Source organism: Polypterus senegalus, chromosome 10 (assembly GCF_016835505.1).
Source record: "Polypterus senegalus isolate Bchr_013 chromosome 10, ASM1683550v1, whole genome shotgun sequence".
NCBI classification, from domain to species: domain Eukaryota; kingdom Metazoa; phylum Chordata; class Cladistia; order Polypteriformes; family Polypteridae; genus Polypterus; species Polypterus senegalus.
Window position 1 is genome coordinate 25,464,158 of NC_053163.1, and position 24,819 is coordinate 25,488,976.

General features: G+C 40.3%; 1 protein-coding gene and 1 long non-coding RNA gene across 2 annotated transcripts in view; one reads left to right on the forward strand and one right to left on the reverse strand.

Moving 5' to 3' along the window:
* Positions 1-254: 254 nt before the first annotated feature.
* On the reverse strand, positions 255-3,159 carry LOC120536968. The gene is made up of 2 exons (XR_005635239.1): positions 3,076-3,159; positions 255-458 (listed from the first exon to the last, which is right to left on the reverse strand). It is a non-coding gene; the product is annotated as an uncharacterized LOC120536968 (long non-coding RNA).
* fam83fa (family with sequence similarity 83 member Fa) overlaps positions 1,373-24,819 on the forward strand; it is an 83,047-nt gene continuing 59,600 nt past the window's right edge. Inside the window, exon 1 of the mRNA XM_039765548.1 lies at positions 1,373-1,885. Coding sequence (XP_039621482.1) covers positions 1,418-1,885 — 468 coding nt within the window. The 5' untranslated portion in view covers positions 1,373-1,417. The remainder of the gene's footprint in view (positions 1,886-24,819) is intronic.

Below are 24,819 nucleotides of genomic sequence, written 5' to 3' on the forward strand. Positions count from 1 at the left end.
ATAGAAATACTGGGACATTGTGTGTCTTTTAATAAGTAAAAAAAGATAAAAAATAAGTAGATAAGCCCTAAATGTGAAGTAATAAGTAAATGGACATTGTATACAATGTTCATAGACAGACTGGCAGACAAACAGATAGATAGATAGATAGATAGATAGATAGATAGATAGATAGATAGATAGATAGATAGATAGATAGATAGATAGATAGATAGATAGATAGATAGATTAAATAAAAAGAGTTAGGGTACCGCCTTGGTGACTCTGTATAATATGAAAGGTTTCAGGAACATAAATTACTCAATTAATTACAGTAATGTCTTTGCAGACACAGGTCCAAAATAGAACTTAAGCAGGCAGTTGGTTTTCCAGGTTATGAAGACAGATAGCAGGAAGGGGCGGGTCTAGCAGGACAGCGGAGATGACATCAGTGATGGAAGGGCCGTCACTCACTTGGTCTGCAGAGGAAGAAATAGAGAAAGGGTCAAAAAACAGGACGGCTCAGCATTCACCATTTGCTAGAGCCCATATATATAGTTTTTGTACATATATAATATAATATATATACACAGTATATAGCTAGCTAGATAGATATTTTGATAATAGCAAATTTAGCCTACCTAGAATCACAAAAGTATCTTTTTCTTTGCCTTGTATACAGCAGAACAAGTAATGATAAGATCTACACAGAAACCATTATCACCCAAAATAAATGGAAAATGGGATTGCTGTTTGTGTTGATGAAGTTTAAACAATCATTTAAATATTGATTATATAAAATATGTCTGGATATATTTAATAAATCCCTATGAATTGTATTGAAAGTAACTCTATTCTAAGCAAAAAAATATATATATGAGTGAAAATGTGGTTGAATCAACAATTGTACTTTATGTTGACTTAAGCCTCCTGTATTTGTTAAATTAATATTATTTGTTTGAATAGAAATGTGTGGCATAATTAATAAAAGTTCATTCAATGATTTATTTTCTTTTTGGCATTACAGCACTCCCGACCTTACATTACACTTTACTGTCTTTACTGATTTTTTTAGTCTTGTTTTGCCAGAAAGTGAGAAGACGGGTGCCCAATTGGATATCTGGGGGCTCTTTAACACTGAGATATCAGTGTATAATATGAACACACATTTTGTGTTTAATTAATAAATGGCGTAAATGTGAATGCGACTATACAGTTTTTAAACTTTGGATTTCTTTTGGTTTTAAGCTGAGCAGTCGCGTGTGTTCTTTGCAGCTTTCACATAAAAAAGAATTCTGTCCAGCTCTGCTATTGGTGAACGAGAGCCTGGCTCCGCCCACACACCCAACTCTTGTACGTCTCACCTGCAGTGACGTCACACAGGTAAGTAAGTTTCCTTACAGGACACTTTATTTCCTTAAAGCTGCAGGGTTTTGTAATGGCTCAGTCTCAAGTGGTGTGTTTGGAGGACAATCATGTCAACGAGAAAATTCCCGAGACAAAACCCGAGTTTTACTACAGTGAGGAGCAACGGATAGCCCTCGATCAGCTGCTGCAACATGGAGAAACGGGTTACCTGAACAGCACGAAACAAGACAAGATCCGGCACTTTGTTTCAGCCAAGGAGAGAGAGAAAATTCTTCAAACTTTCCAGAAATATGATCTGGACAAGGAGGAAAGTCCGATTCAAACGAAAGGCTCGAAGAAAGCCAAAAGTGAGTCGGAGGCGCACTCAACTTACTGGCCGGCGCAGTCCGACACAAAAATACCTGAACTGGATATCGGCTGGCCAGAGGCGCTTTATTACAAGGGGGCAACACGAGTGACAGTTCATACCCACCCTCCTAAGGACGACGGGCCGCACATCAAGCAAGTGGTCCGACAGATGATTCAGGGGGCACAGAAGGTAGGATAAAGTTAAAAGTGATCAAAGCTAGAGACGGCAACGAATCTGTCAATTGTTGCACGCGCTATAGCACCAATATGATATTTATTAATAATTGCTAAAAAATGTCTTAATTACATTCATCAGTTACTAGACGCTTTCAAACTAAACATTAAGGTTAATATATGTATATTATTATTATTATTATTATTATTACTGATGTTTTATTATTATTATTATTATTATTATTATTATTATTATTATTATTATTTCTAATCTTTTAAAGTAATGCTAACGATATATTCACATGCTTGGTGTAACTAGAAACTTAACCTCATTCTTACTTATGCTCCACCCGAAGCCGATGCAGTATCTGTGTGCGTCTGTTTAATCATATAGCGTGCTTCGATTCCACTCTCAACAGTCAGGGCAACAACAGAGAATTATGATTGTCATGTGTCCTTAAAAAAAAAAAAAGTAGTCTGACTAAAGCTCGGAAGGCTGATGTCGTAATGTCGTGACATAATGAAAGTTTACATATAGGCCTACAGCAGTTCCAAATCAATACTAAAGTCCTGATCAAAAAACCACCGGTACAGGAAGTTCAAAATGTCAGTATAAAACAAGTATTTGTGCAGACAGTGATGATGTGACACTCACCTCTAAGCCACACAGTCATCGATTCATTTTTCCGAAGCTGCGTTTTGAAGTACAGATTCGTATGGCGGCGGAAAACAATCCTGGTACAGAACCGCGGGTGGATAAGCCACATCGGGTGGACCTGCCACTCCATCCACAAAAGTTCACACATATACTTTCGGAGACGCTGATTTATGTGAAAAACTTGAATTCTGGAGCTCAGAGTGCCACCCGCCCCCTAAAAGGTTGTGTGACAGGTTAGGGTTCGAAACTTGGAGACGTGAGGCAGAAACCGCAGACACTATTCCGTGTTTCTGTCAATAAATCGAATCGATTTTGAAGGAGCTTTTTTTTTATCTGTACTTACTGATAATTATTTCACTTGGAGTTTGTAGAAGAAATCGATCCATTTATCATGATTCCCGGCTCGAATTATTTTGTCATTCATCAGGATTCGGGGATATTATATTCTATCGCCTATATATACCCAATAATGTTAACACACAGCGTGGAGTCTACAATAAAGATAATTTCGGATTTGGGAGCATGATAATAAGATATGCTTAACTCACCAAATACAATTCTTTACAGTGCAGTTTTCTAATTTAAAACCTCCAGCCTGTTTCCAGTGAGCCGGTCTGTTGCTGCCAGCCATTGAATGAGCTTTATCAGCTGCGATCAGCCCCTTGCGAGTAAAGCAGAAAGTGCCTGCTGTGTACAGAAGGTTCATTACCTGGAGATTTCATGTTTGACAACAGGGAGCCCAAGTTTACGGAAATACAGAGACTGCACTCGCATTTGGATCATTGCATGTAAATTTCCAATTGTAATAAATAGCTGTGACTACGGAATTACCCCAATCTCCACCCTGGCCTTGACTGCTCTTACAAAGGCATTTTTGTATTTGTGTATTTTACAGGCAGAAAATGATTTGTTAAGTGAACTTAATTCAGCCATGTGGATTCAACACAATTTTTTGAGTAGTTGTAAAACGAAACATTCTCTTTAAGGCGATGCATTAATTTTGTGTTTAGGAAACATAACCCAATTTAGGTAAATTAACTGAATGTAGAATGAATAACTGAATCCCTTTCGTTAAACTTAAGCTGCAAATGTTTACTAAACAAATTAACATTTTTCACTTCATATGAATGAAAATTGTGCATAGTAATTTAATAAATGCATAGAACACCAAAAGTTGAATAAGCGTATAGTGGTTCACTTTGCTTTAATTATTTAGACTAAACATTATATTGTTTGACCATTTTCACTTGCATTTAGTTTTAGTGTGGAGCATTTCGCCTTCTGGCCACACAAGTCTACTCTGACAGAAGATCCGCTGCCTCCCATCACCGTTTCACTATCAATGATTTTTTCTTTTGATTTAATTTTAAGTGCCTTGAGAAGTCAAGCAAAATTACACCTTTTATTGGCTAACTAAAAAGATTACAATATGCAAGCATCTTGTCTGAAGAAGGGGTCTGAGTTGCCTCAAAAGCTTGAATATTCTGATCTTATTTAGTTAGCCAATTAAAGGTGTTATTTTGCTTGACTTTTCACTACATTCATAATGGCTAACGCAGTACAATACCCTAGTACTTTTAAGTGCCTTGAAAACGAAATACGTTTCTTCTGCTAATATGGTGGTGTTTATAGTCCACAATACATTTATCTACTTGCTCTTCTCTTAGCATCCATTCATCTCTTTATCTATTATTTGACCCTCTTTTTCTTCCTCCTTTCTCTGATTGCACATTACAAAATTCACAGTTCTTCACATTTCTGCAGAAGTCTCTCAATGGTTATTCACTTATTATGTATTGCAGTTCATTCCTCTCCCACCACGATTTTTTTTTTATTACGAGGGGGAATCAAGCGAAAGTTAGAAAATGGGATTTATCAGAAAATGGAATGAATATTAACATAACTGATCACGTCATTTCTCCACCCTTCTCAGTGCACTTGTGTCACCCTGCCTAGAAGTGCCAGCAGAATAAAAAGTCTGGTCTTGTCCTCACCACCACTCGTGCATCCGAGTTATTGTCGAACACTACAAGTCGAGGGGTACTACAGTCACTAGTGCAAGTTACTGTGACTTGCTGGAGGTCAATGTGAAGGCTGCTATTCGATCCAAGTGGTGGGGATTGCTGTCTCAAGGGGTCCTTTTGCTGCCAGGCAATGACACACTGCTAAGAACCCCAAGGCTTGTCTGGAGAAACTGAAGTTTGGGGTATTGCCACCTCCTCCTTATTCGCCAGATTTGGTACAGTGTGATTTCCACCTTTTCGGAAAGTTAAAAAACATCTGGGTGGTCGTTGATTCAAGACAGATGACGACAACATGAAGAAAGCGGTGCATGACTGGTTACGAGTACAAGATAAAACCTTTTATTCTTCCAGGCAGGTGGCGCAAGTGCATTGAGAAATGTGGAGACTCCATTGAGAAATTGCATTATTAGTTTTGTTAAGGTGCGTTCCATTTTCTAATAAATCTAATTTTCTAACTTTAGCATCACTCCCCCTTGTACAGTCATTAGTTTCCATGGCCTTTTTGCCATTTTTTCATGTGTCCCCTTTTCCACTAACCCATACAGGACCATTTCCTTGTATCATCTGATTTACTCCTAGGATCTCCTTCCACTTATTAACCACTACAGTCCACACTTCTTGTGCTTTTTCATAATACCAAAAAAAAAAAATGAGCTGCCATTTCCAGAACTGTACAATTTTCTCCTAGACATAATAATAATAATAACTAGCCAACCCGCGGCGTACCATATGCCGCATAATCAGGCCGGTTTTTTAATCATTTTTAAGCACAGGGAGAAAATTTAACATTTGCAAAATCGGTAATGTAATAAATCAGCAAGAAAAGCAACATTGTAACAATGCAAGGAACGAACCAACACACAATCGTCCGTGTGGCGTAGCGAGGTGGGTGTGTACGAAGTGCAGGAGCATCTAAGAAGACACATGTTTGTCGTGGATGCAAATTGCTGTATGTAGCGTGTACAACACTTTGCTATGCTGCACGCGGTCGTGCCTCGTAACCGAAAACTCGTTTTTTAAAGACTGCTCACTTCATTGTGTTTTACCCTCAGTTGTAAAGGAATGTTTTAATGATCCCATGGGATACCCCTCGCAAATAGTTTTACACGCTGCATATGGCGATTCATCTCTGCGAGAAACATGCCTCTATTATTCACAGTCAACGTGTGGGAGGGGGGTGTGTACAAAGGGTAGGGACGAAAACAGTGGGAGCGTATGAGTCGCACTTAGTGGCAATTCCACGGTTTGCAGCCCGAATGGGGTTCAACGGCTTACCCACGCCTAGACACGCTCAATCTCATGCATAATTATTTATTGAATGGTAAACACTTCTGGAAAGACACGGTTGTCTAAAACAGGTTAGTGTGAGAATACAACAGTAAGTGAATGAAAAGATGGAACTCTGGAAAGAGCAAAATACAACACAATAGTGAACCCCGGCATAACAAACATAATTATTTTTTGATGGTTGAACACTTCTGGAAAGACACAGGGACACCCCTTGCAAACTGTTCTACATGGTGCATACAGCGACTCACATCTGCGACAAACAAACTGTTTTACACACTGCATACAGCGAATCACATCCGCAACATGATTTTTCCTAGATGGTCCTGTCGCGTCCACCCTCGCACTCGAAGCATACACACTGCCTGCTCATGTGCCCGGTCGCAAGCCGCATCCAGCCTCGTTCTCGAAGCATACACACCGCCTGGTCATGTGTCCGCTCGCAAGAGAAACTCACGGAGAGCTGCCCACCAGCTGCCTGTGTGTGTGCCTCTGTCTGTCTCTGGCACAGCTTTCTCTTGCGCTGCCTCTGTGTGAACCGGTCAGGCACAGAGAAGGTCAGCTGCTGGCAGAGCGTCTTGACTGTTGCAGGGCCTGCATTGGTGAAGCAGGTGAGACGGTAATGAAACAGAGGCACAGGGCTTATTGGTTTTTAAAGACTGATTCCTTCATTGTGCTTTAACCTCAGTTTTAAAGGATTGTTTTAAGGATCCCATGGGATACCCCTCGCAAACCGTTTCACACGCTGCATATGGCGATTCACCTCCGCGAGAAACATGCCTCTATGAACAGTCAACGTAGCTCGGAGGTACATGACATTAACCTGACCTGCACTGCATGTGGCCTCTACGACAGACGAACATAAATGACGCCATTTTTTCTGTGTCGTCGCGTCCGAGTTGGTGGGTGTGGCCCTGCAAGTTGTCGTCGTATCCAATGGTCTTGGAGTTGGTGGGCGTGGCTCCTTCCTGTGTGCGCCATAGGTGTCTCACTTATCGGCGGCTTAGTGAATCCACGCCCCTTCCGGCGTGCTTTTCATGGTTGTCTTGCCTTAGTGAATTATATATATATAGATAATAATTCTTTGCATTTATATAGCGCTTTTCTCACTACTATTGGATTTTTACAAGATTAACTCTGGAAGAACAATCAAGAACAGACTAGAGGCAGAATGCAGACAAAGACCTGAGAGATAAACAGAAGGATATCGGGTGGCTCGCAGTACACGAAGTGCTGCCAACTCAGGCAGTAATGTCTAAAAGAAGTGTGGTGTAAGAGCCGTTAGTTAGTTATTTACAGTAGATTATGTTAAGTTGATAGAAGGATTTTTTGGTTATTGTAGCTGCGTTTATCCAAAATTACCAAAGTTCTGTAGCTTTTAGTTTGCTTCATGGGATGATTCAAGCACCAGTGTGATGCATGATCAAATAATTTCACAGACAAATATCTTTGTTTTAAAAGTTTTAGTAAAATTTTAAGGCAAAACAATTCACACAATAATAGAGAAAATAATAATATAGCAAAGAAATGAAAAGTGCTATTGAAGGCTTGTAAACCTCTTGTTCCATTTCTCTAAGTTTGGTCATACAGTCGTACGTGAGGTACGATAGACACGGTCAGAAAACTTCATGCCATCTCCTATTTGACATTTAACATAGGAGGGGCGTTCAAAATCTTTCTGCACTTTTTTTTAACTCTGTTTATTAAGAATTTCAAAAACAATCTTCCTTTGCGATGTAATTTTCCCTGTCACAACCAATTACTATTCCTCCTGCTGTCACCATTTTCAACGAAAATATAAACTTGTGGAAACCTTTCGAACATCCCTCGTATTTAACAGTTGTAAAAGAAAGGCACACAAGTCATCAAGGTTTGGGGTTTTCCGGCCCCGTATACTGTAAGAAATAGATGCACAGTTAGTCAGTGTAAGAGTTTCCATATATAACAGACAGTCAAAATGGCGGAGTGGGGAGCATTTATGGAGAGAGACCGGACGTAGATAGAGAGGAGTGCTGGGAAAGAGCCGAGATGGATGCTGGGAGCACTGACGTCATCAGAAGTTGACAGAGGGAAGACGGAAGTGGTAATGCGTGGTCAGAGAGTCTGGCAGATTCATGGAGGTGGTGCGTCTTTCTTTCTGCAGGAACAAAGAAGAGAGAGGTTAGTACCCCGCCATTCCCTTCTGGCATACAATTTCACACTACAGTTTGGGTCCTTACGCAGCCCCCTAAGCGCACGTGCGTGGCACAGTAAGACAATTTCCTAACTGGCTTAATTAATCTACACACATACCTAAGAAAGGTCTATCTCACGTTCACTTACAGGGGTAGGAGGCTATACCATATTCTAGGTAGCTGTAAGAAACTGATATTCTGTTATTAAAATTAAGCAAAAACTACGTGAGTTTAACATCAAATATTAGCGTTCTATGATTGGATCTTATACTTACGTTAAAATATTATTATTAACTAGCAGATTACTCAGTGGCTTCGCTCACTGAGTGGAAGGGAAAAATTTGTGGCTCTCATGAAGCAACGGCATTAATGACCCAATTTTATGATAGATTTGCCCCCGCCTTTTAAATGTCGGCATACAGCCAGACTCCTCAGTAGCAGCCGTGGTGCCAAACGATGTCATCTGAAAACATGTATTTCCTAATGTTCTGTAGAAAATTAGTTGAATGTGGAATTGCGCCAGAAATAAGAGACAACAACGGTTCAGGTGGATGGCTTAAAGGTGTTAATTTCACCCTGCCGTCTGAACAACACATCCCACGTGATTCAAATTTTACCCTCTGTGCTTGGCAGTACTCATAGATGATGTCCATTTTTCCTATTGTAACTTTTGGATGTAGGCAATAATCTTTTTCAATGTTATAATTCAATCCCTGCATATACAGACCCTGACGCCTGTGTGACATGGTAGCCTGTGAATATTGCATCCATCAAATTCGATTCTGTTCAGCACGTTGTTCGGGTATTTGTGAGGCCCTCATTTGTGATTGTCGTATACGTTGATCAGCGAGCCTGCGAGCCTTCTCTCTCGATCTGTTTCTGTCTCACTTTGTCTGTGTAACCTGACTCCTGTGGTCATACGTAATTTCCATTTCAAATTTCCATTTCAGCACGTTGCGGTGTTTGTGAGGCCCTCATTTGTGATTGTCGATACGCTGATGCATTATATGTTCTGTGGTGACTCCTGTGGTCAAACGTAATTTCCATTTCAAACGCGAGTATGCGAATGCATTATATGTTCTGTGGTCATACGTAATTTCCGTTTCAAACGCAAAAAGACTTTTACATAATATAGATGGAAGTCTCTGTATAATCCCCACAAGCTAAGCTGAAAATAGAATATTCTAATGATTTCTTGTCACTCTGACTACAGATTAGTCCCAGTTTATGATCCGCCTTGCAATTCATAAGGCATGGAAGGCAAACCGTTTTCCAGGTTCCCAAAGTCATCCAGCTACTGAGTGGGCAAGGCAGGATCGAGCATGAGTCCAACACGTAATAAAAGAAATTTCTCAGTCAAAAAAGTTTGTTTTAAAAGTTTAGTGAAAATTAAAAAAGGAACGAATCACACCATTTTTTTTCAAAGGTTATTGCACACACAGAATAAAAGGGAAAAAAAGGTTTCTTCTCTGTTTCATTACAAGCTTTCTCTTATTAATTTTGAATTACCGTATGTACTGTTGTTTAAGTTCAAGTCGTTGCTTGATTTTACCATATAATTTCCTGTATTTTAGAATGTCAGTCGTATAAGTCGAAAGTAGAAAACTCATGCTATTAGTCTAAGACAGGGGTCCTCAATCACGGTCCTGGAGAGCCGCAGTGGCTGCAGGTTTTTGCTCCAACCCAGTTGCTTAATAAAAAGCACTTATTGCTAAAGTAACACTTCTGCTTCACTTTAGTGATTTTGAGCCTTTATTGCTTAATTTTTTCTTAAACAGCTATTTTAATTGCTCCTTATTATCAATAACATGCAAATGACAAGAGAGAGCAGCATTTCTCCATTTAGCTTATTTACATTTACACCTGTGTGTATTTATCTGCACTATTGGGTTTAATTAAATACTTGGAAGAAAAATGAAGAGAAAAAAGTGAAGGACTGAGAATTACTCGTCCATTTTAGCCTTCAAATCATTTGCATGATAGAAAGGGAAAGAAAATCTAGGATATGAGAATGACCTGACATAGCAGAGTTAATTTAATTTCATAGCTTGTTAGTGCTTTATTGGCAAGAATTGCTTTCTAATTAAGCAACCAGGTCAGAACAAAAACCTGCAGCCACTGCGGCTCTCCAGGACTGGGATTGAGGACCCCTGGTCTAAGAGATTATGATATGCTAACAACCATCTGAGAGAGTAACCATAGAGCACACTGCCTTTTTCTCTATGTATTGTGCCTATGTGACCACACGGTAATACCCAATTTATTCTGAAGTAACGATTGCACTGATTTGTGTTTTTTGTATCTCACACCCTCATACACCTTTATCATAAGAGCATCCCTGATCTACGATGGAGCATTTGATTAGAAGAAAATATGAAGCTGGTTTTAAATTAAAAGTTGTTGAAGTGGCAAAAGGAAATTGGTAACTGCACTGCTGCAACAAAAGAAACTGATGAGAAATTAAGTGTCGTATTTTTGAACGGGCGTATACATCGGGATCTGATTGTATGATCGATTTTTTGATTTCAAGACCCGACTTATACGCGAGTATATACGGTACTTTGTATACTTGAAAGTTATTATTTTTCTATGGTAAACTTACATAGGCTTCACTTTAGTATGTCAGTATGCTCAGTACGTTCAACACGGTGTGGCGGACAGCCAGAGCCCTTACCTGGCTGCGACACCCTGAGTATGGAAGGACCACGGGAGAAAGTATTTTCCAGACTGTTTTTCCCCCGGACCAACAGAGGACAGCCTCCTTGGTTTGGGTTATGAGCATGTGGCCACCCCCAGGGAGCCCCTAGTTGTTTACAGGGCTCTATTTGGCCATTCCTGGAAGTGCTACCAGAAGAAGCTCATTGGGCAACTGGACTCCTTCTGGGTGCTGTATAAAAGCAGCCAGTCACCACCACTCAATGGCCTAAGTCGGGAGGAGGAAGTGGACAAAGCTCTTGAGGAGGAGTGGAGGCGGAAGGAGTGGAAGCAAAAGGGAGTGTGATATGGGCTTGTGCTGTTTAAACAAATAAACTGTATGCTGTATGGCAAAGTTGTGTCCTGCCAGTCTATGTCGGGGTTAGGGTGGCTGTATGTACCCTGGGCGTCACAACGGTTTAAAACGCTTTGCCTTCCATGACTTACCAAATGCAAGGAAAATCATAAACTGAACTAGTCTGTAGTCAGAATGACAAGAAATAGAATATTAAATTTACGATTTAGCTTGTAGGGGTTATAAGAGAACCTTCCATTGACTATACACTAATATACAGGCAAACATTTTAACATAACCAAGGAAATACTTCTATTAACTTACCATAACCAAACTAACTAACTAACGAACGGCTCTTACAACACACTTCTTTTAGACATTACTACCTAAGTAGGTGGCACTTCATGTACCGTGGGCCACCCGATATCCTTCTGTTCATCTCTCAGGTCTTTGTCTGCCTTCTGCTTCCACACATTCCTTGATTGTTCCTCTGGAGTTAATCTTGACTACCTTGATATTCTGATTGGGAAAGAACCGTTCCCAGAACAAAATGTTTTTTTGTCAAGAAACAGAACCACACAACCCAGTAAAGTCCCATTAAAGAACCGCTACTCTTAAGAGCACAGGAGTCGAGCATATTTGTCATTTTTAAGCTGAACAGACAAAGAAGCACATTACTGCGTTTTTCATAATTTAATTATTTTGCAAAAATAAGGAATGCACACTAAGTAGAAATGAGCAAAATACATCAATAAATAAACATAAAATGTCAGAATTGATCGAAAGACGGGTTTAGCCACGCTCACTTGCCCGATTTTCAGCGATTCCTGATCCTAGAGGGCCGTAGTGGCCGCAATTTTTAATTCTAGCTATTTTCTCAATTAGTCACCAGTGTTTTGATGTTATTTAACTTCTTTCTGCTATTTTGCTGTTTAAGACTCCAACTTATAATTAGCAGCCATATCTCAAAAATGAGATACAAAATGAGTCATCTAACCTGTGTCCTTCGTTCAATATTATCATGTACAGAACGGTGAACATCTCGATAATGCTGATCTGCTCAGGTCCACAAAACATTTTGGCAGTGCCCTTAAAAAAGAAAAGAAAATCAACAGTTTTGGAAATGTCTGCTGTGGCAGAATGGCAGCACCAACAAGTCACAGAATTAAAAATCGTGTTTCTAATTTGTTGGAGTGAAATCATTTGGAGTTTGAGGCCCTGACTTAGTTGGATAGTCTGTTGGCTCACTTCAAATCTCATTTTTCTTTGATTTTTGATTTTTATTTGATATGCTTAATTAATCACCGAGGGATATTGTTTGGCTGCCTGTTAAGGGAAAAAGATGCAATTCAGAGCCCTGAATCTTAAAAACCAAAGGGAATGAACAGAAGAGAAGGCGATTACAAGCTGAAATTGGTCACTGATTAAGAAAGTGGCTGGAAGGAAAACCTGCAGCCACTGTGGCCCTCCTGGATCGGAGTCGGACCCCCCGTGTGTTACAAAACTGTAATTTAAAAGCAATACAAAGAGCTACAATATCAAATAAAGGTTAGAGAAACGCCATTTTAAGCCGCATGTTCATTTAAATGTATCTGTTTCGACAAACTAACCCCAGTAAAATGATCAATCACAATCAGCCCCTGGAAAGCTGACACTAAAGCAGGAGTCGCCATGTCCGGTCCTGGAGGACCACCGTGGCTGCGGGTTTTCATTCTAACCATTTTTTTTAATGAGTGCCCCGTTTGTGCTGTTAATTAACTTCTTGTGAATTCATTTTAATTGAATTGCTTGTTTAATATTCGTTTCTCTGAATTTGTTCATTTCTTTCCTTAAATGTCAGCCAAACCGAAATGAAATGTAAAGTGAGGGAGCCAACAGAAGACCAACTAAGTCAGGGCCTCAAACTCTAACCAATTTCACTCCAACCTGCTGTATAATGAGGTGTCGGTTCTTGTCGCTAATTAAACTCATTCTTTAATTTTGTGGCTTGTTGCTGCTCTCGTGGTGCATTAGCAGACATTTCTGAAAGTGTTTCTAAGAGCTCTGATAGAATGTTTTGTAGATCTGAGCAGATCAGCATTGCTGAGACCTTCACCTTTCTTTATTTTCAGATATTGTATGATGGACACCAGTTGTTCATTTTTTTATCTCTTTATTGTTTGGCTGCTAATTCAGGAAAAAAATATAAAATTAGTTCAAAAGAAGTTAATTAGCAGCAAGAACAGGTCACTCAGAAAGGGTTAGAATTGGACTTGGAGACCCTTGCACTAAAGCATTCAAGTGTGTTTTTCTCATGGATGCCGGTCAGGACCAGCAGTGAGACAATAATCCACATTAGAAGGTTCGATTCCTCAACAGGTTAAAACTCCTACTGGGAAAATAGGAGCAGAGTGTGAGCTTTAACACCTTCATTCATTATCCAGTTTCATTTTACGCCCAGTAAATAGGATTACCCATAATAATTTCACAGGTGTACATTGCAATTTGCCAAAACTCATTACATTCGATGCTGCATCTTTGCAAAATGCCTCTATTTTTTATTTTTAATAAAAAATAAATCTGAACAAGAAACATTCACGGCTTGGATCTGTGTGTGTGTATGGCCTGGTGTGTTTCATGTAGAAAACAGAGGAGCCATGTTTCAAGATTTCAATGGATTTAGGTAGAAATGACTGTGGTTCTGATTTAATATAAAGAGTATTTGGACGTCGTCCGCAAACAATCTCGTTTATTTTTTTTTTTGTGTGTGTTTTTTCTCACCTAACGCTTATGTAGTGCAATTTAATGTCACTCTGAAGGAGTGATTTTTTTTTTCTTTTCTATATTGGAGCTGTCATTGCATCTTGCATTGTAAAGCTGAAACTTGTCTAGTCAATACGGCTTCATGAAACGCCTACGTGAAGTTTCAATTTTAGGATGTAATTCATTAATGCATGCATAAAGGCATTTTTTTCTTTTTGATGTTTGCGCAAAACGCTTCCTGTGAACTTATTTCTGTGAAAGTTGCGTTCATGTTTATCTTACTGTATAAAAAATTAACCCATGCAACTCCATCCTACTTGTATAACAGGGGTGCACTTACATCAGAATGCAATCTACAGGGTGGCCCATATTTATGTATTTGATTGAAAAGGCGTTATTGTCAGGAAACGACCAATGCTATTATCAAGTAACATAAAGGAACATTAATATTAAGAACCTTAAATGTTTTTTCAACCCCTGTTCTCCATGACATGGTCCACCGATGCACCATCCAGATCGATAAACACCTGAAGATGAAGAGCAATGTTGTCACAGGTGGCTTGGCACATCTACACTGGTATCCTGTGAAATTCTTCTGTGATAGCTGCACGTAGCTCAGTCACATTGTGGATGCGATGTTGATACATCTTGTCTTTGAGTTAACCCCACAGGAAAAAGCCTGGTGGGGTCAAATCAGGAGACCAAGCCAGCCATTCAACAGGCCCTCTTCGGCTGATCCAGCATTTTGTTCAACCACTATCACATTGGTACGGCGTAGTTTCACCGTTATTCTGTATTCAAACACAACAGGGGTTGTCCTGTCCAGCACATCATTATTCTCATTCTCAGGCTACACAGTGATGCCATTTTCTATACTTTTTTACGCAGTAGTTTAAATGCTGCAGCCTGTGAAACGTCATATGCATAAATATGATCCACCCTGTATATGTTGCCCATATATACTTTCTTGTGCGCATGAGATTTTAACTCATGTCCCTTTTGCTGCTCTGAAAAATTTGGTAATGTTATAGAGGTTGGGAGCCTGCGCTGATAGCCACTTGGCTTGGTACCTGAGTGCAGTGGGTGACACCTCAGCAGCACACTGGACCAGTGTAAAGGATTTTTATGGTGGCTGGAGTGCCAATTCCCAAGATTTCCCAGTAAGTTAGAGGACTTGCTTGCATGCCCAGGGTGGAACAATTGCAGGTTAAGGTCCTTGCTCAAGGGCCCGACAGAGTAGAGCTACTTCTGGCCTCACAGCAACCACTCTGCCCACAGTAATGCTATATGAAAACAAAAAAATTAGCTGACCTGTAGTATTTTTTTTGTTTTGGTTGATAAACTTTTTAATTTATTTGTCAATGTTTATTAATATTATGCTAACTTACATGCTCTGCACAGCACTAAGCAGAAGCACAAGTGATTTACTGGCCAAGCCCACAGCAGCACTAACCAATAGGGTATACAGATTAGGGGTCACTAAGTCCAGTCCAGGAGGACCACCTTGGCTAAATGTTTTCATTCTAACCCTTTGCCCTCTTTGTGCTATTAATTAACTTCTTCTGAACTAATTTTAGTTGACTTGTTTTTTTAAGATTTGTCCCCCTGAATTTCTTCATTGTTCCTCTGATTTGCTTCATTTCTTTCCTTAAATGGCACCGAAACAGAAATGAAATGTGAAGAGAGAAAGCTAACAGAAGACCAACTAAGTGAGGGCCTCAAACTCCAATCAATTTCACTCCAACCAGTTTTTTAATGAGATGCCAATTCTTGTCATTAATTAAACCAGTTCTTTAATTTTGTGGCTTTGTTGCTGCTCTCGTGGTGCATTAGCAGACATTTCTGAAATTTTTGATTTTCTCTTTTCTGTTAAAATGTTTTGGGGACCTGAGCAGATCAGCATTCCTGAGACCTTCATCTTTCTTTATTTTCAGATATTGTATTATGGACACCAGTTGTTTGGGCTCATTTTGTATCTTATTATTGTTTGGCTGCTAATTAAGGAAAAAGAAACAATTAAGGGGTCTGAGTCTTCAAGAACAAGTCCATTAAAGTTCAAAAGAAGTTAATTAACACCAAAAACAGGTCACTCATTAAGAAAAGGGTTAGAATGAAAACCTGCAGCCATGGTGGTCCTCCAGGACTGGAGTTGGCGATCCCTGGTATAGATAGATAGATAGATAGATAGATAGATAGATAGATAGATAGATAGATAGATAGATAGATAGATACTTTATTAATCCCAAGGGGAAATTCACATAATCCAGCAGCAGTATACTGATACAAAGAAACAATATTAAATTAAATAATAATAAAAATGAAAAGAATTAAAATAAAATTAATGTTCGCATTTACTCCCCCGGGTGGAATTGAAGAGTCGATGACTGAAGAAAGGGTGGTGTACTGGACAGGAAAAAAGAGACATGATCACATTTGGTTTGTACAATGAGGTGTAAAATGGAAAGCAAAACAGGAGGGAGAGAGAAGTAAAGGTAGAAGAGATTGTGGAAGAGCAGGTTCACAGCTTAACAATCAGCAGCCCATTGTAATAAATAAATAAATAAATAATGCGAGAGCTGAAGGCTTTCTGCAGTGTGCGATTGAGGCACTTCACCCACGGACACATATAAGGGAGAGCTGGCACAGGAAAAGGGGGAACAAGACAGAAAGGAAGGAAGGAAAGAAAGGGCGGTTGAAGGAGAAGATTGAAAGGAGTGCAGGAGTGAGTGAGTGAGAGCCAATGCAAGATGGGAAGAAGCAGGCAGACGGGATTGAAGCCCTTAGGGATGGAGTGAGTGACCGGTGCTCAAGAGGAGGCTGAAGGTTGCTACTGCTGAGCTTGGGTGCAGGAGCAATCAGAGTACTCCAGAGGGACTTTTCTTCAGTGCCAGAGATGGCAGAGACACAAGCCGGAACTGAAACTTGTCTGCACCTGTTGGCTGACGTCTCTCCGTACTGCGAGGTCCACACAGGATAAGCTGGAGGGGCGTCTGTTTTAAAGGGTTGCACCTGGGCTCGGGCAATTTTTAGAAGACTGTTATATTTAATTTGGTTATTAGGTTAGATTATATTTATTTGATTGATTTTAACCTCCTCTGAACACCTTCTTTTATTGGAGTTTAACCTCCACCAGCATGGACTTGTAATTGATTATTTATTTATTGTGGATTGCTTTCACTGCACTATTTATTTAGACACTTGATTCGTTTTGATGGATTGCTTCTAATAAAACCACTGGAGCACTTTTGCACCTACCCCTTTGTTTTGTGTGTTGTGTCCTCATCCACTGGCTCATACCTCGGGTGCCCTTTCTTGGTGGATACCTACAGTAACAGCCTATATGTACAATCCTGCCAAATTTGAGCTTTTTAACTAAATGTGAAATGTTGCTTTTATTGATAAGTGAGTGAGTGAGTGAGTCAGTCAGTCAGTTTGTCAGTCAGTCAACTTTGCAGTTGTAAAGAAACTTGTTGACAGAAGGGCTTATGGGCCAGGTTGGTTAATTGTGTCTTTTCTGTTTGGAAGACCATTGGAATGGAAAGACAGAGACTGCCATACAAAACTAAGTATTACTCCAATATACTTGGTGACAGCATCCCTCTGGTAGGCTCCCACACAGACACCCGCAGAACAGCATGAGAGTTGTAGTTGTGGTGGGTAGCCCTGTAGGAGTCTGTGGGTGCTGCTGGAGGGAGCTGCGGAGGGCAGGCTCCCCTGTCATGGAGAAGTTCCATCTGGTCTGGGAGTGCTTCCAGGGGGCAATCTTGTTGCACCTGAAGTACTTCTGGGATCAAGTTGAAAAGGAATGCTTCACCTTCCCTAGGACAGTCAGAATCGGGAGAGGAGTCAGGTGAAGCTCACCTAGGTGGCATGGAGGAGAAAATAAAAGACAAAAGAATCATTGCTGTTTTGGGAAGAATTCATTCTTATCTATTCTTATTAGGCTTCATGAGGATTGTGTGCAGTGGGTCTTGTAACAAGTTGAGGTATCTGCTTTCACTCAGACATCACAGGTGGCCGCACAGGACTTTGCTCAGGTGGTGGTAGCATAGAACACCACCACAGAAGAACTGGAATCGAAAATAGAGAATAGTAAAGATTAATATGGATTGCAAATTCACTGAAGAGAATGATAATTCTATGTTTATTAACAGTAGAGCTAAACTGAAGCTATGAAAAAGAAAAATTAAAAAAGTTAAGGTTTTTAAAGTATTCCACAGTATTAGCCTGGCACATCTCAATTGGTAACATATTCCAGATTTTTAGTGCGTAATAGCAAAAGGCCGCCTCACCACTTATTTTATGCTTAGCACCTGGAATTATAAGCAGGCCACTGTTAGATGATGTAAGGTTATTACATGGAGTGTAGGGAGACAGGCTCTCCAAGATATGGAAAGGAGCGAGATTTTTTAAGGATTCATACACCAGTATTTTAAAGTCCATTGTAACCAATGTAACAATGCTAGGACTGGCAAGATTTGCTCAGATTTTCTTTTTCTGGTTAAGATTCTTGTTGACTGTAACCGATTGATGTCTTTCTTATGTAGTTCTGTTAGGAGTGTGTTACAGTAATCTAGCCGACTACAAACAAAAGCATGGACTCATTTCTCAACATCTTTTAGTGTTATAAGAGATCTAACTTTTACAAAATTCCTTAAAAGGGAAAATGCCATCCTAGTGATATGCAGTAGTTAATATGTGAGCTACGGTTTAGGTCAGAGTCCAAGATAACACTTAAATTCTTTACTTCTGCCTTGACTTTTAATGCTAAGGGGTCAAGGTTATTTGGAATACCCTCAATATTTCCATTTTTATTAATAGGATTTCAGCTTTTTTCTTATTTAGTTTGAGATAATGAAAACTCCATTCATTCATAAATACAAGGCAGACATTGGACCAGAGAGTCCAAAGCATCAGAGTCATCAGGTACTGTAGATATGTAAAGCTCTGTGTCATCTGCATAGCTGTGGTACTGTGGCATTATGGTCAAACAGTAGTGAAACCCGAGTTCAAGGATGAAATGTAGATAAACACCACCTGGGTTTTCCCATTTAAGTCTTTTTAACAGAAAATAAAATAAATACACGATGGGACTGCAAAACAGAAAACATGTTGTCGTTGCTGAGCTGAGTGGGTCCTTGCTTTTCATGGCGCTCTATTCTTCTAGGTTACATTAGCTCGATTCAGAGTTAAATGCCTCCCTCCAGGAATGCTCTGAGTGGGCCTTGTCTCTCACCTGTCCAGACAGAAACAGGTAACAAAGTTAGCGACAGTGCCCCCTTTTGCTTCGGGGTGGTACTACATCTTTCAGCAGAGCCTGGGAGGCGGCACACTGAAATGCATGTATGACAATATATATATATGTAATTGAACAAACATATTTAAATGAGATTCTGCTTTTACATTGTCATTCATTTAACATTAAATTAATATAAAAAACTTAGTTTAATCTTGCGGTGGGCTGGTGCCCGGCCCGGGATTTGTTCCTGTCTTGCGCCCTGTGTTGGCTGGGATTACCTTCAGCAGACCCCTCGTGACCCTTTAGTTAGGATATAGCAGGTTGGACAATGACTGCCTGACTGACTGACTTATTTCAATTATTTCACAGAAAACTGGTAGTCACATGTTAAACCAGAATTGCAAACTAATTTTTTATATCTCAGATGTTAGCAGGTGTCAGCAGTCCAGTCTGCATTCTTCAGTCATTAGTAGTTGTAAAAACAGAATATTTTCACTTTCACTTTTGTTATGGCTGGTTGTTTTGTAAGCAAACAGTTCAGTCCAGTAACTGATAATTATTTAAGTTTCAGGTTAAAGTTTAATGTCACGTGTATTACATAGTGAACATAGTTCAGTGAAATTCTTACTTGTGTGTCTCTTCATAAAATTATCAATAATACAATACCAACAAAAGGTGCATAAAAGAGTATACATAGAATGTAACATGGCTGTATTTATACATATACAGTGGTGTGAAAAACTATTTGCCCCCTTCCTGATTTCTTATTCTTTTGCATGTTTGTCACACAAAATGTTTCTGATCATCAAACACATTTAACCATTAGTCAAATATAACACAAGTAAACACAAAATGCAGTTTTTAAATGATGGTTTTTATTATTTAGGAGAAAAAAATCCAAACCTACATGGCCCTGTGTGAAAAAGTAATTGCCCCTTGTTAAAAAATAACCTAACTGTGGTGTATCCCACCTGAGTTCAATTTCCGTAGCCACCCCCAGGCCTGATTACTGCCACACCTGTTTCAATCAAGAAATCACTTAAATAGGAGCTGCCTGACACAGAGAAGTAGACCAAAAGAACCTCAAAAGCTAGACATCATGCCAAGATCCAAAGAAATTCAGGAACAAATGAGAACAGAAGTAATTGAGATCTATCAGTCTGGTAAAGGTTATAAAGCCATTTCTAAAGCTTTGGGACTCCAGCGAACCACAGTGAGAGCCATTATCCACAAATGGCAAAAACATGGAACAGTGGTGAACCTTCCCAGGAGTGGCCGGCCGACCAAAATTACCCCAAGAGCGCAGAGACAACTCATCCGAGAGGTCACAAAAGACCCCAGGACAACATCTAAAGAACTGCAGGCCTCACTTGCCTCAATTAAGGTCAGTGTTCACGACTCCACCATAAGAAAGAGACTGGGCAAAAACGGCCTGCATGGCAGATTTCCAAGACGCAAACCACTGTTAAGCAAAAAGAACATTAGGGCTTGTCTCAATTTTGCTAAGAAACATCTCAATGATTGCCAAAACTTTTGGGAAAATACCTTGTGGACTGATGAGACAAAAGTTGAACTTTTTGGAAGGCAAATGTCCCGTTACATCTGGCGTAAAAGGAACACAGCATTTCAGAAAAAGAACATCATACCAACAGTAAAATATGGTGGTGGTAGTGTGATGGTCTGGGGTTTTTTTGCTGCTTCAGGACCTGGAAGGCTTGCTGTGATAGATGGAACCATGAATTCTACTGTCTACCAAAAAATCCTGAAGGAGAATGTCCAGCCATCTGTTCGTCAACTCAAGGTGAAGCGATCTTGGGTGCTGCAACAGGACAATGACCCAAAACACACCAGCAAATCCACCTCTGAATAACTGAAGAAAAACAAAATGAAGACTTTGGAGTGGCCTAGTCAAAGTCCTGACCTGAATCCAATTGAGATGCTATGGCATGATCTTAAAAAGGCGGTTCATGCTAGAAAACCCTCAAATAAATCTGAATTACAACAATTCTGCAAAGATGAGTGGGCCAAAATTCCTCCAGAGCGCTGTAAAAGACTCATTGCAAGTTATCGCAAACGCTTGATTGCAGTTATTGCTGCTAAGGGTGGACTACCAGTTATTAGGTTCAGGGGCAATTACTTTTTCACACAGGGCCATGTAGGTTTGGATTTTTTTTCTCCCTAAATAATAAAACCATCATTTAAAAACTGCATTTTGTGTTTACTTGTGTTATATTTGACTAATGGTTAAATGTGTTTGATGATCAGAAACATTTTGTGTGACAAACATGCAAAAGAATAAGAAATCAGGAAGGGGGCAAATAGTTTTTCACACCACTGTACATACACAATTATATACAACATATGCAGTGTCTACTATATAATAAAACACTAAGGTCTGTGTGTCCAGTCCAGTGGTACAAAGAAAGAGGAAGTGTTAGTATGAGACGTGCGAGTAGTAGTAAAGGCACATGCTGAGAGAGTTGCCTTCAAAGACGGAAAGTTTAAAACCGAACAGGAAACAAGAAAGGTACTTTGAAAATAATAGCAGAGTTGGAGAAGCAGGCTTTACGGGAATCCACTTGAAAGAGGGAGTGGCAGTAATGAGATCTTTACACACACGCAAATAGTGAGGAAAGGTGCTGAAGATACACATTGGGCAAGTGATAGCAAATCATTTTAAAGTATTTTATTATAGTTTCCATTTCTAGTATCTATGAACTTTCCCAGGCCTTCTCCAAGTCCAACCAGAAATTCTGAATTTGATTGAGACCTGGACTTTAGCTTGGCTACTCTAGGACATTGAGTGTCATTGGTGTTTTGGAGCCATTCCTGTGTGTGTTTTGGCTTTATGCTTGGGGTTGTTGTTTTGCTAGTAAACAAGTCTTCTCCAAAGGTGCAGGTTTCTTGCAGACTGCATCAGGGTTTCCTCCAGCAATTTCCTGGATTTAGCTGCATTCATTTTACTCTTCACTCTCACAAGCCTTCCAGGGCCTGCTGCAGATAAGCATCCTCAAAACATTCTGCTGTGATCAGCATGCTTATATTAAATATGGCATTTAGTCTGATGGCCAAAAAGCTGAAATTTTAGACTCATGAGACCATAGAACCTTCTTCCAGTTGACTTCAGAGTCTTCCTTCTCACAAACTCTGAGATGTTACATGTTCTATAAACAGTGGCTTTCTATTTAACTCTTTTAGGGTGGATGTTGACTTTTCTTGACTCAAGGGGTCAAAGGCGGAGGGTGACTAAAGTCACAATTCGGGGGCAGAGACCGGAAAAAAAAAGCTGTAAATATCGATAAAACCAACTGTTACATTATAGGTAGACCCTCTTTGCTGGGAGGGCTGTTAGACTCGTTGACTTGACATCGAATCCCTGTGTGAGTAGCGTAGAGTAAACAATATCTAGACTGGCATCGACATCGGGCAATGCAGCAAAGCGAATGCGCAAAGCAAAATACTCCATCCATCCATCCATTTTCTAACCCGCTGAATCCGAATAGGGTCACGGGGGTCTGCTGGAGCCAATCCCAGCCAACACAGGGCACAAGGCAGGAACCAATCCTGGGCAGGGTGCCAACCCACCGCAGGACACACACAAACACACCCACACACCAAGCACACACATACTCTGTGAGTATTAATTATTTATTTTTTGTGTATTATTATCTGAATCAGACTCTGACTTATCGAAGTCCAATTTTAATGCAATTGAACTGGAGATTGAAAACGAATGTCGGGTACCTGCATCTGCTGATTGGTCCCCAGCTGATCGCGCAGCTGACTCACTTACAGCAACATTCGCCTGAGAGAATTACACAGACATGCAGCCGTGGGAGGCAAGATGGCTACTGGATTTCACCCAATGACATGGTGTGTTAGTGGACACTATGAATTACCAGCCACTCGACTACTTCAAGCTGTTTTGTTTTTCCCAGAGAGTGCCTTTCACCTTATGAGTGATGTAATAAGTATGTGAATTGACATACTGTAGTGGCTCATGGAACATAAAACAGAGTGACATTTGTTATCAATAAGTAATTTATGTTGATTTATGTGTGAAACCATTGCTTTGTGTGCTTTTCAGAAAACGTAGTTTTTTGGAAATATATTTACTAGTGATGAGCGAGCACCAAAGTGTTCGGGTGTTTGGGTGTTCGGTCCGAACACATCGCGATGTTCATGTGCTCTACCGAGCACCCGAGTATAATGTAAGTCAATGGGAGACAACCAGGCACCCCCTGCTCTGAAGAGGGGAGGGTGCCTGGTCCATTGGAAAAGGTCAGAAAGTGACAGAAACACCACTCAAATTGACCGGGAACAGCATGGGGACAATGTCTGGATGCATCTTGGACTCCCAAGTCGCTGCTGGGAACCAGTTTGTCTGAGTTGTACGCCACTTTTACAGATTGACAAAAACACGTCCAAAACCCCCCAAAAAATCAATTTTACAGGGAAAATGACGCTCTAAAACATTACAGTATATGCCAGTGCCTGCAGGTGAGCTGACGCTCTAAAACATTATATGACAGTGCCTGCAGGTGAGCTGACGCTCTAAAACATTATATGACAGTGCCTGCAGGTGAGCTGACGCTCTAAAACATTATATGCCAGTGCCTGCAGGTGAGCTGACGCTCTAAAACATTATATGACAGTGCCTGCATATATAGCACCCGATGACGTGTTCCGGCCAGCCAATCACTGTAATGCCAGCACCTGACATGGCTACTGGCATTACAGTGAGGGCAGTACTTACCTGCCCCTTGATTGGCTGTCTCCAACCCGCGAAACGAAAGCGTTCGAGTAGCGCCATGCTCCGAGCATAGCGATGTTCGAGCCGAATGCATGCTCGCTCATTACTAATATTTACCCTTTAACAAAAGGGGAAAAAAATAATTAGCTCTAAAAGTGTTAATGTTCTATTACAAAGCTGGGACCAGTGAAGCACTCCTAAAAATTGTTGTCTGCACAGTCTCCTCAGTCTCGGCCTCTGTAGCTTGAAATTTATTTTGAGTTCTAATATCCCTCCTGGTGGCCACTCTCACTAGTTTTCTTCTTGCACACCCACTCAGTTTTTGTGCACAGCCTTCTCTAGGCAGATTTACAGCTACGCCATACTCTTTCCATTTCTTCAAGACTGATTTAACTGGACTCCAAGGTATATTCAATGACATATTTTCTTGTCTCCATCCCCTGACTTGTGCTTTTCATGGAGTTGCTTGAAGTAGTTCTTTATTCTTCATTGTGTAGTTTAAGCCACCATACCTATTCACCCAAGCTGGCCCTTTCAGACACTGGAGCATGTATATTACAATTGGCTGAAACCCTTTGACTGCAGACATGTGATCTCTGTTCAACTAACTAAACCAAATGGCTTCAGATGTGTCATATTAAAGGGGGTGAATACTTATGAGACCAATGATTTTGCGCTTTACATTTGTAATTCATTTAGACCAGTTTGCATAGATCTGTTTTCACTGTTACATAAATGTATATATTTTTTGTTAATCAGAGTCAGAGAGCCCCAAATCCCCAAACACAATCACACAAAGAGTCCCAGGTTCAAATAAAGATTGCAAGTTGCAAGCACAAAGCACAAGTAGTTTTTCTCTCCACAATATCTTTCCCCATTTCTCACGACTGCACTACCCTCCTCCAGTCAAGTGTTCCTCTACGTCATCCCAGCTCTGAGTCACCTGGATAAGGGAGTAAGGCCCCTTTTAGGACTTCCTGTGCCAGGGCTGCTACCCAAAATCCCATACACTGGGGAGTGCATCTCCCTACAACGTCCCATTGCGGTACCCATGGTCCCCAGCAGGGATTTGTTGCTGGACTAC